This window comes from Coregonus lavaretus (assembly GCF_964263955.1).
Source record: "Coregonus lavaretus genome assembly, chromosome: 34".
Taxonomy (NCBI): domain Eukaryota; kingdom Metazoa; phylum Chordata; class Actinopteri; order Salmoniformes; family Salmonidae; genus Coregonus; species Coregonus lavaretus.
Window position 1 is genome coordinate 12,071,721 of NC_140021.1, and position 15,949 is coordinate 12,087,669.

The 15,949-nt window shown below is 44.0% G+C and overlaps 1 protein-coding gene across 1 annotated transcript; it reads right to left on the reverse strand.

Annotated features, from left to right (window-relative positions):
- Positions 1 to 342: 342 nt before the first annotated feature.
- LOC311109341 (eukaryotic translation initiation factor 2 subunit 3-like) lies at positions 343 to 15,334 on the reverse strand. Its single transcript, XM_084152193.1, has 11 exons — positions 15,253 to 15,334; positions 14,246 to 14,309; positions 13,561 to 13,688; positions 13,168 to 13,384; positions 7,254 to 7,412; positions 6,972 to 7,106; positions 6,780 to 6,874; positions 6,399 to 6,543; positions 6,127 to 6,296; positions 1,161 to 1,333; positions 343 to 1,066 (listed from the first exon to the last, which is right to left on the reverse strand). Exons 1-11 carry the CDS (start codon positions 15,319 to 15,321, stop codon positions 1,003 to 1,005), a joined length of 1,419 nt encoding a protein of 472 aa, XP_084008319.1. The 5' UTR covers positions 15,322 to 15,334; the 3' UTR covers positions 343 to 1,002.
- Between the last annotated feature and the right edge of the window lie 615 nt (positions 15,335 to 15,949).

Below are 15,949 nucleotides of genomic sequence, written 5' to 3' on the forward strand. Positions count from 1 at the left end.
ATTGTCAGACCAAGCTGAATGTTATAGCACTGAGCTGAACTTTATCCCAACAGGTGAGTTAGGGGTAGTGTTCACAGGTAAATCATTAATGAGTATGTGTTTATAGTTGTATTCAGGATTTACAGAAGCTGTGACTAAACAACAATACGACGGTATCTTCAAAGATGGAAGCAATTTCTCTCATGTTTTATTTTATTTTTATACAGTATTAATAAACCCTATTTTTATTCTTGCCACTAACCTGCTGCAGTTGGACAGAAACATATCTAAATAGATCATTCCTTTATAAGAAGTTGCCAATCGAACCCTATAGAATATTAAAGCAGCACAATCTCACAGGCGTTTGTTCCAAATGTATATTTTATTAGATTCCACTGAAAGCTGTTAACAGCAGAACACACACAGCACTATCAACCACCTGTTACTCCAGGGCTTATTCAGGAAGGAGCAACGCTTACTGTACAGCCAGATAGAAATATATAAAATAGAAAATAGATTCTCTGTCATGTGGAATTAATAGGGATTCATGTCATCACAGCTCTATCCATTACATTTCTATCTGTAGCGTTGTGAGTGTTGCCCCGTTCCATCATTCCCAGTCCTGCTTTGGGAGATACTCATCTTAAAACCCCAGACCAGCTACCTTCCTTTACCCCTCCCTGGCTGCATCTCAATACTTTACTGTGTCTTCCTCTCCTCGTCTCTTCTTCTTCTTCGTCTGCACTGATCTGAAAACAAGACAGATGAAAGCAGTAGATGCCTATGAGGAACCTGCTTTCACCTGTCGCAGTTTTTAATTGATCATTGCAGATGTAGGAGAGGAGACAAAGTGAGGAAGCCAGTATAGACAATTGAGATGCAGCCTCCGTCCTTCCCCCTCCCGGGGCAGGTATCCCTCTCTCGGCAACTGTACAGGTGTGTGTGTGTATGAAAAAGAGTATGTTGGGTGTGTAGTCTGGTTGAGAGGGTGTCACCATGGAGACACACTTCCAGTTTGGTTGCTCAGTCATCGTCCACCGTGGGGGTGATAGTCACGCCCCTTCTGATCTGGCCCCAGCCAATCAGACTGCAGAGAGAAAAGAGACAACGAATGAGCCACGATAGTCAGGGTAAACAGCCAAACACACACACATGAAATCAACACCTCCCCTCTCTCTTACCGCCAATGTTTCTCCACACGACGGCTGAGAGCGATCTTCTCTCCAACCTCTGTGCAGACAGGGTTGGTCAGGACGATCTTGGCCAGATCAGCCTTCACTGCGCTCACTCTGCCGCCTGTAGACAGACTACCGATGTTCACCATCAACACCTCATTCTTAGACAGCTTCTGGACCTGAGGGGAAAAACACAGAGACAGAAAAAATACTGAGTTGGAGTAGAGACAAAACCTCTCACTTACTGACACAGACTCTCACTGGGTGCATCTCTAAAGATGCTTCCTCCTCTAAATTTCATTTAAAAATTAATTATGTTCCCATCCACAACATTACAACACCAAGCCCAGGAGTATCAGACTACAGTTCCGAGGGTGTAGTGCTGACCCTAGTGCTGACCTCAATCTCGTTCCAAGATGGCGTAGCAGTGCGGTCGCTTTTATTTTTCGTCCTGTGTAAATATCCCGTTTCTTGTTTTTTTTTGTCTATATTTCTCAATTTTTTACTTTCATTCTTTAACTAAATATACTTTCCTGCAACCCGCCTCACCCAACGTGGAAAGGATTCTATTATTTCTTTATAACTTTCATCAAGAACCATAAGCTGAAAATAGTGGCTACCTGTTATTAGTCACCGTTAGCGTCTTCACCATTGTCCGTGGCCTACACTATCCACCAGCCAGCTCTAGCTCTAGCCTGGACAATTCGTCGGCCAGTCTGCACAGCGTGCTATCGACCCAGCGTGCTATCGACCCAGAGCTTATTGGACTTTCTGCCGGAATCACTGGACCCTAGCGCCGGATCATCACAACCAGCTAGCTAGCTGCAACCTGTTGTTGGCTGATTACCATTACCATTGCCCTATAGCAAGCACCAGTTAGCCTTGAGCTAGCCTCAGGCCCATCTCCCGGCTATCTACCTCTCTGTCAACCGGACGGGACCTCCTAGTGTTGACACTGAGCCCCGCCGATCCAACACGACTGGTTTGCCGACGAAATAGTCTGATGTGGTTTCAACAGGCTTCCCGTTGCGACGACCACGAAGATCCATCTGCCAGCCCCGGCCCGCTAGCACACGCAAACTACAACTGTGCTCCCTGCTAGCTGTGCTGAAGCACCAATTTGAACTGCTCTCGGACTCACATATTGCTGTTCACTGGACCTTATGATCACTCAGCTGCACAGCTGATGCCTGCTGGACTGTTCCTTTACACGGTACCCTGTCCTGTTTATTCTGTTTAGTCTTAGCCCAAACGTTATCGCTATTTCCAGTTGTGTCTTAGCTCTCTCTAATAACACATGTGACTGCTTTAAGCCTCTCTCCCATGTCAATTATGCCTTGCCTATTGCTGTTTGGGTTAGTTCTTATTATACAATTTCAATGTAGAACCCCTAGTCCCTCTCAAACTGCCTCATATAGTTCCTTTGTTCCTCCCCCCATACACGCCGAGACCGGCTCAATCGATGCCTCCAATGACGCCATCTCTTTCATTGTTACCCAACGCTTAGGGTTACCTGAACTGTACTCATATCCTTCCATATCCTTTTCTGTACATAATGCCCTGAATCTTTTCTACAACGCCCGGAGAACTGCCCCCTTTATTCTATGTACCCAACGCACTAGAAGACCAGTTCTTAAAGCCTTTAGTCGTATCCTTATTCTAGTCCTCCTCTGTTCCTCTGGTGATGTAGAGGCTAACCCAGGCCCTGCAGCCCCCAGTATCACTCCTACTCCCCAGGAGCTATCATTTGTTGACTTCTGTAACCGTAAAAGTCTTGGTTTTCTGCACATAGATATCAGAAGCCTCCTTCCTAAGTTTGAGTTATTCACTGCGTTAGCACACTCCGCCAACCCTGATGTTCTAGCAGTGTCTGAATCCTGGCTTAGGAAGGCCACCAAAAATTCTGAAATTTCCATCCCCAACTATAACATTTTCCGTCTAGATAGAACTGCCAAAGGGGGTGGAGTTGCAATCTACTGTATAGATAGCCTGCAGAGCTCCATCATACTATCCAGGTCTGTGCCCAAACAGTTTGAGCTTCTACTTCTAAAAATCCACCTTTCCAGAAATAAATCTCTCACTGTTGCTGCTTGCTACAGACCCCCCTCAGCCCCCAGCTGTGCCCTGGACACCATATGTGAATTGATTGCCCCCCATCTATCCTCAGAGTTCGTACTGCTTGGTGACCTAAATTGGGATATGCTTAACACCCCGGCCATCCTACAATCTAAACTAGATGCCCTCAATCTCACACAAATTATCAACGAACCTACCAGGTACAACCCTAAATCCGTAAACATGGGTACCCTCATAGATATCATCCTGACTAACTTACCCTCTAAATACACCTCCGCTGTCTTCAACCAGGATCTCAGCGATCACTGCCTTATTGCCTGCGTCCGTAACGGGTCCGCGGTCAAACGACCACCCCTCATCACTGTCAAACGCTCCCAAAAACACTTCAGCGAGCAGGCCTTCCTAATTGACCTGGCCCAGGTATCCTGGATGGATATAGATCTCATTCCGTCAGTAGAGGATGCCTGGTTGTTCTTTAAAAGTAATTTCCTCTCAATCTTAAATAGACATGCCCCATTCAAAAAATACAGAACTAAGAACAGATATAGCCCCTGGTTCTCCTCAGACTTGACTGCCCTTGACCAGCACAAAAACATCCTGTGGCGTACTGCATTAGCATCAAATATCCCCCGCGATATGCAACCTTTCAGGGAAGTTAGGAACCAATATACACAAGCAGTTAGGAAAGCAAAGGCTAACTTTTTCAAACAGAAATTTGCATCCTGTAGCACTAACTCCAAAAAGTTTTGGGACACTGTAAAGTCCATGGAAAATAAGAGCACTTCCTCCCAGCTGCCCACTGCACTGAGGCTAGGAAACACTATCACCACCGATAAATCTACAATAATCGAGAATTTCAACAAGCATTTTGCTACGGCTGGCCATGCTTTCCACCTGGCTACCACTACCCCGGCCACCAGCTCTGCACCCTCCGCTGCAACTTGCCCATGCCCCCCCCGCTTCTCCTTCACACAAATCCAGACAGCTGATGTTCTAAAAGAGCTGCAAAATCTGGACCCCTACAAATCATCTGGGCTAGACAATCTGGACCCTTTCTTTCTAAAACTAGCCGCCGAAATTGTCGCAACCCCTATTACTAGCCTGTTCAACCTCTCTTTCGTAACGTCTGAGATCCCCAGAGATTGGAAAGCTGCCGCGGTCATCCCCCTCTTCAAAGGGGGTGACACTCTAGATCCAAACTGTTACAGACCCATATCCATCCTGCCCTGCCTTTCAAAAGTTTTTGAAAGCCAAGTCAACAAACAGATCACCGACCATTTCGAATCCCACCGTACCTTCTCCGCTATGCAATCCGGTTTCCGAGCTGGTCATGGGTGCACTTCAGCCACGCTCAAGGTCCTAAACGATATTATAACCGCGATCGATAATAGACAGTACTGTGCAGCCGTTTTCATTGACCTGGCCAAGGCTTTCGACTCTGTCAACCACCGCATTCTTATTGGCAGACTAAATAGCCTTGGTTTCTCAAATGACTGCCTCGCCTGGTTCACCAACTACTTCTCAGATAGAGTTCAATGTGTCAAATTGGAGGGCCTGTTGTCTGGACCTATGGCAGTCTCTATGGGGGTGCCACAGGGTTCAATTCTTGGGCCAACTCTTTTCTCTGTGTATATCAATGACGTCGCTCTTGCTGCTGGTGACTCTCAGATCCACCTCTACGCAGACGACACCATTTTGTATACATCTGGCCCTTCATTGGACACTGTGTTAACAAACCTCCAAACGAGCTTCAATTCCATACAACACTCCTTCAGTAGCCTCCAACTGCTCTTAAACACTAGTAAAACTAAATGCATGCTCTTCAACCGAACGCTGCTTGCACCCGCCCACCCGACTAGAATCACTACTCTAGACGGGTCTGACCTAGAGTATGTGGACAACTACAAATATCTAGGTGTCTGGTTAGACTGTAAACTCTCCTTCCAGACTCACATTAAGAATCTCCAATCCAAAGTTAAATCTAGAATCGGTTTCCTATTTCGCAACAAAGCCTCCTTCACTCATGCTGCCAAACATGCCCTCGTAAAACTGACTATCCTACCGATCCTTGACTTCGGCGATGTCATTTACAAAATAGCCTCCAACACTCTACTCAGCAAATTGGATGTTGTCTATCACAGTGCCATCCGTTTTGTCTCCAAAGCCCCATATAATACCCACCACTGTGACCTGTACGCTCTTGTTGGCTGGTCCTCACTACATATTCGTCGCCAAACCCACTGGCTCCAGGCCATCTATAAATCACTGCTAGGCAAATCCCCGCCTTATCTTAGCTCATTGGTCACCATAGCAACACCCACCCGTAGTCTGCGCTCCAGCGGGTATATCTCACTGGTCATCCCCAAAGCCAACACCTCCTTTGGCCGCAATTCCTTCCAGTTCTCTGCTGCCAATGACTGGAACAAATTGCAAAAATCTCTGAAGCTGGAGACACTTATCTCCCTCACTAACTTTAAGCATCAGTTGTCAGAGCACCTTACCGATCACTGCACCTGTACACAGCCCATCTGAAATTAGCCCGCCCAACTACCTCATCCCTATATTGTTATTTATTTTGCTCATTTGTACCCCAGTATCTCTATTTGCACATCATCTCTTGCACATCATTCCAGTGTTAATACTAAATTGTAATTATTTTGCACTATAGCCTATTTTATTGCCTTACCTCCATAACTTGCTAAATTTGCACACTGTATATTATATGTATTTCTGTTGTATTTTTGACTTTGTTTTGTTTTACCCCATATGTAACTCTGTGTTGTTGTTTTTATCGCACTGCTTTGCTTTATCTTGGCCAGGTCGCAGTTGTAAATGAGAACTTGTTCTCAACTGGTTTACCTGGTTAAATAAAGGTTAAATAAAATAAATAAAAAACCTTGGCGGCCTTCTTGTCTCCTTCAGTGCGGACTCCCAGAAGCCTCCTCAACAGGAAGTAGGAGATTTCCAGCTCTGTGAAGATCTCAGGTAGCGCTCCGACCGCTCCCAGCACCTGGCCTACCATACGGTCAGCTCTGCACAGGGTCGGGTCAATCTTAGTGCCTACACCTGGATAGGACAGAGAGAACCCATACCTGAGTGTTTATACCCATATTAGAAACAACACACACCTGACCCACCATACCGTCACAGTAACACACAAGTCCATACCGATGAGTCCTCCGGGTGCTGCATACTGTAAGTCGTTGTGTTCAGCAAACAGTGAGACGATCTTGGAGAAAATGGGTTTACACATCAGCTTCCCCTCATGGTCCTTAGACACGATGCCTGGACGCACCTCCAACTCCTGACCCACCTGGAGAGGGACCGATATATAAAAGGAGGGAGGCAGGTATTGAGAGAAAGAAGAGGGAAATGGAGAGGGAAGAGAGAGAGAGGGTGAAAGAGACGGGAGAGGAGAAACAGAGAGAGGAAAGAAAGAGGAGGGAGTGAAAGATACCGGTGAATGAAAGTGAGTCAGAGCTTCATAAGAACTTTGCGTCATAGGACCACTTGCCCATGATGCTTTGGGGAAGAAGAAATGAGTCCTACCTTGAGCACGCCTTTTAGAATACTGCCTCCGGCCACACCTCCTTTTAGGTCGTCTACCTCACAACCCGGCTTGTTGACATCAAACGACCGGATCACTGAAACACACAAACTCACACCACGTTAACACACATCAACAAAACATACACACAACACATGATCAGCTGGTACAAGTTATCGCGTGTCTATTCATACCAATGAGTCTAGGTTCTGAGGTGAAGTCTCTGATGGGGACAGGGATCTTCTTGACAATGTATTCACACACCACCTCTATGTTGTACTTCAGCTGGGCTGAGATAGGAATGATAGGTGCTCCCTCTGCCACTGTACCTACACACAACAGGAGAGAGGTTACACACACTTTAAAGGAGAGACATAGGGGTTAAACACCTACATTCACTACGCTCGGACAAACACGCATATACAGAAATATACACACACATAGCTTTACAGGAGAGAGCTATTCCAGCCACTGACCCTGTACGAAGGCTAGGATCTGTTCGTACTGCTCCTTGGCCTGGCTCTCCTTGACCAGATCGATCTTGTTCTGGAGGATCAGGATGTGTTTGAGCTTCATGATCTCTATGGCAGCCAGGTGCTCAGAGGTCTGGGGCTGGGGACACGACTCGTTACCCGCTGGGAGAGAGGGAGGAGAGGTGTTAGACAGAGCAGTGTGTGTGTGTCAAATCAAAATCAAATCAAAGCTTATTGGTCGTATACACAGATTTGCATATGTTATTGCAGCAATGTCAGAGTCCGGAATAAAACAAACAAACACATACATACATAAACTCAGCAAAAAAAGAAACATCCTCTCACCGTCAACTGCGTTTATTTTCAGCAAACTTAACATGTGTAAATATTTGTATGAACATATCAAGATTCAACAACTGAGACATAAACTGAACAAGTTCCACAGACATTACATTTACATTTTAGTCATTTAGCAGACGCTCTTATCCAGAGCGACTTACAGGAGCAATTAGGGTTAAGTGCCTTGCTTAAGGGCACATCGACAGATTTTTCACCTAGTCGGCTCGGGGATTAGAACCAGCGACCTTTCGGTTACTGGCACAACGCTCTTACCCACTAAGCTACCTGCCGCCCCATATGACTGACAGAAATTGAATTGGCATTGTAACGACCGTTCCACAGGTGCATGTTCATTAATTGTTTATGGTTCATTGAACAAGCATGGGAAACAGTGTTTAAACCCTTTACAATGAAGATCTGTGAAGTTATTTGGATTTTTACGAATTATCTTTGAAAGACAGGGTCCTGAAAAAGGGACTTTCTTTTTTTGCTGAGTTTACATACAGTAGCAGTCAAAAGTTTGGACACATCTACTCATTCAAGGGTTTTTCTTTATTTTTTTACTATTTTCTACATTGTAGAATAATAGTGAAGACATCAAAACTATGAAATAACACATATATATACACACACAGTGCATTCGGAAAGTATTCAGACACCTTGACCTTTTCCACATTTTGTTACGTTAAAGCCTTATTCTAAAATTGATTAAATTATACTTGCATACTATTGTTTGTACAGATGAACGTGGTACCTTCAGGCGTTTGGAAATTGCCAAGCTGTTTAAAGACACAGTCAACTTAGTGTATGTAAACTTCTGACCCACTGGAATTGTGATACAGTGAATTATAAGTGAAGTAATCTGTCTGTAAACAATTGTTGGAAAAATTACTTGTGTCATGACTTGCCAAAACTATAGTTTGTTAACAAGACATTTGTGGAGTGGTTGAAAAACGAGTTTTAATGACTCTAACCTAAGTGTATGTCAACTTCCGACTTCAACTGTATATATATAGTGGGGGAAAAAAGTATTTAGTCAGCCACCAATTGTGCAAGTTCTCCCACTTAAAAAGATGAGAGAGGCCTGTAATTTTCATCATAGGTACACGTCAACTATGACAGACAAAATGAGAAAATAAAATCCAGAAAATCACATTGTAGGATTTTTAATGAATTTATTTGCAAATTATGGTGGAAAATAAGTATTTGGTCAATAACAAAAGTTTCTCAATACTTTGTTATATACCCTTTGTTGGCAATGACACAGGTCAAACGTTTTCTGTAAGTCTTCACAAGGTTTTCACACACTGTTGCTGGTATTTTGGCCCATTCCTCCATGCAGATCTCCTCTAGAGCAGTGATGTTTTGGGGCTGTCGCTGGGCAACCTAGACTTTCAACTCCCTCCTTGAGATCTGGAGACTGGCTAGGCCACTCTAGGACCTTGAAATGCTTCTTACGAAGCCACTCCTTCGTTGCCCGGGCGGTGTGTTTGGGATCATTGTCATGCTGAAAGACCCAGCCACGTTTCATCTTAAATGCCCTTGCTGATGGAAGGAGGTTTTCACTCAAAATCTCACGATACATGGCCCCATTCATTCTTTCCTTTACACGGATCAGTCGTCCTGGTCCCTTTGCAGAAAAACAGCCCCAAAGCATGATGTTTCCACCCCCACGCTTCACAGTAGGTATGGTGTTCTTTGGATGCAACTCAGCATTCTTTGTCCTCCAAACACGACGAGTTGAGTTTTTACCAAAAAGTTCTATTTTGGTTTCATCTGACCATATGACATTCTCCCAATCCTCTTCTGGATCATCCAAATGCACTCTAGCAAACTTCAGACGGGCCTGGACATGTACTGGCTTAAGCAGGGGGACACGTCTGGCACTGCAGGATTTGAGTCCCTGGCGGCGTAGTGTGTTACTTTTGTCCCAGCTCTCTGCAGGTCATTCACTAGGTCCCCCCGTGTGGTTCTGGGATTTTTGCTCACCGTTCTTGTGATCATTTTGACCCCACGGGGTGAGATCTTGCGTGGAGCCCCAGATCGAGGGAGATTATCAGTGGTCTTGTATGTCTTCCATTTCCTAATAATTGCTCCCACAGTTGATTTCTTCAAACCAAGCTGCTTACCTATTGCAGATTCAGTCTTCCCAGCCTGGTGCAGGTCTACAATTTTGTTTCTGGTGTCCTTTGACAGCTCTTTGGTCTTGGCCATAGTGGAGTTTGGAGTGTGACTGTTTGAGGTTGTGGACAGGTGTCTTTTATACTGATAACAAGTTCAAACAGGTGCCATTAATACAGGTAACGAGTGGAGGACAGAGGAGCCTCTTAAAGAAGAAGTTACAGGTCTGTGAGAGCCAGAAATCTTGCTTGTTTGTAGGTGACCAAATACTTATTTTCCACCATAATTTGCAAATAAATTCATTAAAAATCCTACAATGTGATTTTCTGGAGAAAAAAAATCTCAATTTGTCTGTCATAGTTGACGTGTACCTATGATGAAAATTACAGGCCTCTCTCATCTTTTTAAGTGTGAGAACTTGCACAATTGATGGCTGACCAAATACTTTTTTCCCCCACTGTATATATATACACACAGTGAGGGAAAACAGTATTTGATCCCCTGCTGATTTTGTACGTTTGCCCATTGACAAAGACATGATCAGTCTATCATTTTAATGGTAGGTTTATTTGAACAGCGAGAGACAGAATAACAACAACAAAATCCAGAAAAACGCATGTCAAAAATGTTATAAATTGATTTGCATTTTAATGAGGGAAATAAGTATTTGACCCCTCTGCAAAACATGACTTAGTACTTGGTGGCAAAACCCTTGTTGGGAATCACAGAGGTCAGACGTTTCTTGTAGTTGGCCACCAGGTTTGCACACATCTCAGGAGGGATTTTGTCCCACTCCTCTTTGCAGATCTTCTCCAAGTCATTAAGGTTTTGAGGCTGACGTTTGGCAACTCGAACCTTCAGCTCCTTCCACAGATTTTCTAAGGTCTGGAGACTGGCTAGGCTACTCCAGGACCTTAATGTGCTTCTTCTTGAGCCACTCCTTTGTTGCCTTGGCCGTGTGTTTTGGGTCATTGTCATGCTGGAATACCCATCCATGACCCATTTTCAATGCCCTGGCTGAGGGAAGGAGGTTCTCACCCAAGATTTGACGGTACATGGCCCCGTCCATCGTCCCTTTGATGTGGTGAAGTTGTCCTCTCCCCTTAGCAGAAAAACACCCCCAAGGCATAATGTTTCCACCTCCATGTTTGACGGTAGGGATGGTGTTCTTGGGGTCATAGGCAGCATTCCTTCTCCTCCAAACACGGCGAGTTGAGTTGATGCCAAAGAGCTCGATTTTGGTCTCATCTGACCACAACACTTTCACCCAGTTCTCCTCTGAATCATTCAGATGTTCATTGGCAAACTTCAGATGGGCCTGTATATGTGCTTTCTTGAGCAGGGGGACCTTGCGGGCGCTGCAGGATTTCAGTCCTTCACGGCGTAGTGTGTTACCAATTGTTTTCTTGGTGACTATGGTCCCAGCTGCCTTGAGATCATTGACAACATCCTCCCGTGTAGTTCTGGGCTGATTCCTCACCGTTCTCATGATCATTGCAACTCCACGAGGTGAGATCTTGCATGGAGCCCCAGGCCGAGGGAGATTGACAGTTATTTTGTGTTTCTTCCATTTGCGAATAATCGCATCAACTGTTGTCCCCTTCTCACCAAGCTGCTTGGCGATGGTCTTGTAGCCCATTCCAGCCTTGTGTAGGTCTACAATCTTGTCCCTGACATCCTTGGAGAGCTCTTTGGTCTTGGCCATGGTGGAGAGTTTGGAATCTGATTGATTGATTGCTTCTGTGGACAGGTGTCTTTTATACAGGTAACAAACTGAGATTAGGAGCACTCCCTTTAAGAGTGTGCTCCTAATCTCAGCTCGTTACCTGTATAAAAGACACCTGGGAGCCAGAAATCTTTCTGATTGAGAGGGGGTCAAATACTTATTTCCCTCATTAAAATGCAAATCAATTTATAACATTTTTGACATGCGTTTTTCTGGATTTTGTTGTTGTTATTCTGTCTCTCACTGTTCAAATAAACCTACCATTAAAATGATAGACTGATCATTTCTTTGTCAGTGGGCAAACGTACAAAATCAGCAGGGGATCAAATACTTTTTCCCTCACTGTGTATATATATATATATATAAATAATAGTGTGTATAGACAGTAGGGATGTGATAAATGGACAATTCTGCTTAACGTTTAAATCAGCCACTTTCAGTTTTCCTTTTAAAATGATAAGAAAAAAATCATAAAATCCCACATCAAAATGTAGAATAACGGTCCTATTACACATGTATGACCGTGTGGGCCGGGCAATGAAGTTATATCCACCACAACCCTTTACAGACATACAACGCAGCTACAGTAACATGTCCATAGCGATAATTGATAACTTCTGTACCTTTTCAGACAGTAGAATTCTGCTCAGGCATATAATGTTCTATTGTTTCCCTGACAACAATAAACGTTACTGATTGATGTGCTGCTGTATTGTTTTTAATGGTAGGGTAGCTAGACGTGCTTTCCTTCATCTAAATGTCTTGGTAAGTCACAGTATTTAAAGTACTTTTTTAGGAGAGCTTGGTCTGCGTGCCGGAAGCAGGCAGGCAGGCTGCGCGCAGCAGCAGCCCAAGATTATTTGATTGACAGTTCTGGTCGCATAGTGATGGAAGTTAGTCCCACTTCAGAAGTAGCATTACTTTACAGAGTAGTAAAATGCTGTTCATATCTCCAGAGAAGGTTTCGTGTCGCCATTTAAAAAGCCGTAGTGTAGCCTACCCTAACAGACAAACAAACATGCCGTAGCCAAGGCACTTTCCATTCCATTATATCTGAAATGGGTCATCGATACAGGCTACCGGTAGCCTACTGTCATTTCATATTTTGAGACAAAAACACCCCCACAGCAACGAAGAGTACCCTATGCTTGTAAGACTGGCCAGAAGATACCTCTGTATCCCGGCGACATCGGTCCCATTAATAAACTAGGATATTCTAAAGGCAACAGACAGAAGACTGAACACACACTCGCATCATTAGCGAAGAGAAAGAGCAGGCAGGCCAGTGCGATAGAGTGAGAGGAGGGGCAGGCAGAACCGTGCGCATATGTCTTGGTAATCTGCATCTTGCAATGTCTTCCATGCCTCGCAAATTCCCCAAAGTAGCCTAAAGTTTGCCTCTTCCTCTCTGGTTTTATTTAAATTACACAACTTTCCACAGACCTTTATAGCTATATGGTCTAGTTAGGCTATAACATGGAAAATAATATGTTTTGTGATAAGTGCACTGTTATTTTATTTATGTGGGGGAAATATATTTTTTCGGTTTGGGATTTTTCTTAACGTTAAAGATCCCAACTTTGTTTAAACGTCAATCCCAACTTCGTTTAAAAGTTGTAACATTTAAACGTTCACACCCCTAGCCTAATGGATAGTATATGAATAGAAAAGGTGTGTGTGGATGAGAATGACAATTGCCGTCGTATTGACATATCAGAGGTGGTGTCTTACCAATGAGGAGGAGGGCAGCGTCCATGACAGCTGCTCCATTCAACATAGTGGCCATCAGAATGTCATGACCAGGACAGTCCACGAAGGACACATGTCTGACCAGTTTGAAGTTGCCCTTGGTTCCAGGGATGTCTGTAGGGAACTCATCAGGAGTACTGGAGCCACACGACCTGTAGCACTCTGGCCTGGGACAGCTGGGGTCGTCCAGCTTATACACCTAGAGCAGGGAGGGAAGGAGGGCAGGGCAGTAGGGGAACATCACCTGTGCTACTGGTACTGTGCCATTTCCATTCTCTCACATTTATTCTGCCCATGTCACAGCCCTTCCTCATGTGCTCCCAACAGTTATGGGTGCTGCTTATTCTGTTATGAACAATGGCCCCTGCTGCTTACCTTGGCGTTAGCGTAACCTAGCTTGATGGTGATGTTCCTCTCCAGCTCGTTCTTGAAGCGGACAGTGTGAACCCCTGAGATGGCCTTGACCACCGTCGACTTCCCGTGGGCCACATGACCAATGGTGCCTACAGGGCAGGGAGGACAGAGTGTGTTACTGGGGGTGCTATGGCAGTGGAGGAGGGTATTAGGGGTCAATGCTCACACGTAGGGCTACACTATTAATCAAATTCACAGAAATCGTAATATTGACATGTGCAATATCCATATCGCAAGAGATACATATGGCATGCAATATTTTGAAACGCATCTCAGCCATGTGTAACGTCCCTTTTCATAGTTTACTCCTTTGTTTTTCTCCTCGAGGCTGCTTCCCACACACAACAAGCCCATGTTACTCAAGCTGCGCAGTTCCTCCTCGCTGTTGGATTCACTATACGTTTGCATGCTGTTCTGTTAGGTCAAATGCAGTCAACCAATTGTTCCAAACAAGAACATTCTATTTCTATGATTCCAGCAGTTTACCCAAGTGTTTTGATTTATATTGAAAGTGCAATCGCAATATTTGGTATATTAAAAAAAAAAACATAATAAAATGTTGTTCCCCTATGCTGCAGCCCCACAGCATAACATTGCCAATAAGTTAGACACAACTACTGTAGGGGACTGGTTCTGGTTCACTCACCAATGTTGATGGTGGCCTGTCTGCTGATGATCTCTTGAGAGAGCGGGGTCAGGGTGGACACATCCTGTTGAGAGAACACACACAGGTCATTGAAGTATGCAAAGTGTAGCACATGGGGATGTGAAACGTACTCTTCAACCTGAAGTGTCGCCACTTGAGCCATCGAATAGTTAACTTTTCAGTGGTGCCGACTGGTAAGACGCTTCAGGAGGGCGGTCACGTGTGCTAGCAGGTCCTGGGTTTGAGCCTCGGTGTGAGCCGAATCAGGAGTGGTACTCGCTAAGCAAGCAGCGTGATGTCCATTATAAAATAATGGTATTTAATCTAGAGTGGGCTAATAACATTATGAGAGACCTAGCCATGAGAAGTAAAGAATGGATGATGCAGACAGAGGACTGTCTGTATTATAATCTGGAAGTGTCATCTATTCTGCATAAGTAAACGGGACCTGTGGAGAGGCTAGGAGTTTACGTGACGTGCTCCTAGTGATGTGACCATCAGGTGCAGATGGTAACATGTCCCCGTCCACATCCACATCAATAATATCGACAAATTGAACAGCTAAACTTAGTTTAATTACAGCGTATAGGTCATTCACACAAAGGAATGGGCTTTTGTTCAGTTGTGCTGCGACATTTCCTGTCCATTCAGGGAAGATGTGCACTGAACAGCTGCTTACTTTTAAGTTCAGTGACAACTGCACAAACACAACCGAAAGCGTAACACGACTGACTTGGAGGAACAAATGGACTTGTAGGTCTAGAACGTTACTGTATATAAAAGAGCAAACTTCCTTTACTCATTGGGCAGGGCTGAATATGGACAATCCCCACGTTGCTACGACAGCCAAGCGAAATTAGCTAGCTAGTTACTGTTAGCATGTGCCGGTAGAACAGTCCCTTTCCCGGAGCACGCAACAACATAATTATTCATATTTTGTTCAGTGACTTTTAAAGAACCTAAACATCACTATCCATATCATCAATGTTGAAAAGATCAACACTCACGAGATAATTTAGATCTTGTTTGGAAAGATGAGGCTGACCCAGCGTTATTCCAGACTCGTCACCCGCCATCTTAAACGTAAAAGGAATTTTTGTATGTTACAGCGATTGCCTGAAAGATTTAGTACACCAAATTCTACTCAACAAGTTTTTTATCCTGTAATATCACTAGTCAAAAATGACAGTTGTCAGAAATGAGATGTTTCATCATGTGTTATAGTGAATTGTATAATAGAAATGTATTATATATTTGATGAAAGACAAAAAAAAAAGGGTCCTTTCGTAAGGGATGATGCAATATTCTAATTCACGAACAATTCAAAGCCCTTCTTTATACAATATTCACTGGTGCTGTTGACAGCTACTGTAAAGTAACTGCATACAATTCATATCGTTTAATCAATGTGATTTTTTATTTATTTATTCATCATAAAATAAGTGAGAAAGAACTAAATATTCGTCCTTTCTTGATGACGTCATTTGTACATTTGTAATTTTTCCCCCATATATTTTTATTGCCAAGGACCCGCTCTATGTTAAATGATAAATTATCGCTCTCATTTTATCAATAGTATCTCATTCTCCATATCCCGTCAGTCCTTCACCAGCACATGGGGAAAGACAAAATATTTTAACATCTTCAGTCCCTCCACCATCAATAAGGGATCATAGCTTTCACCTGGATTCACCTGGTCAGTCT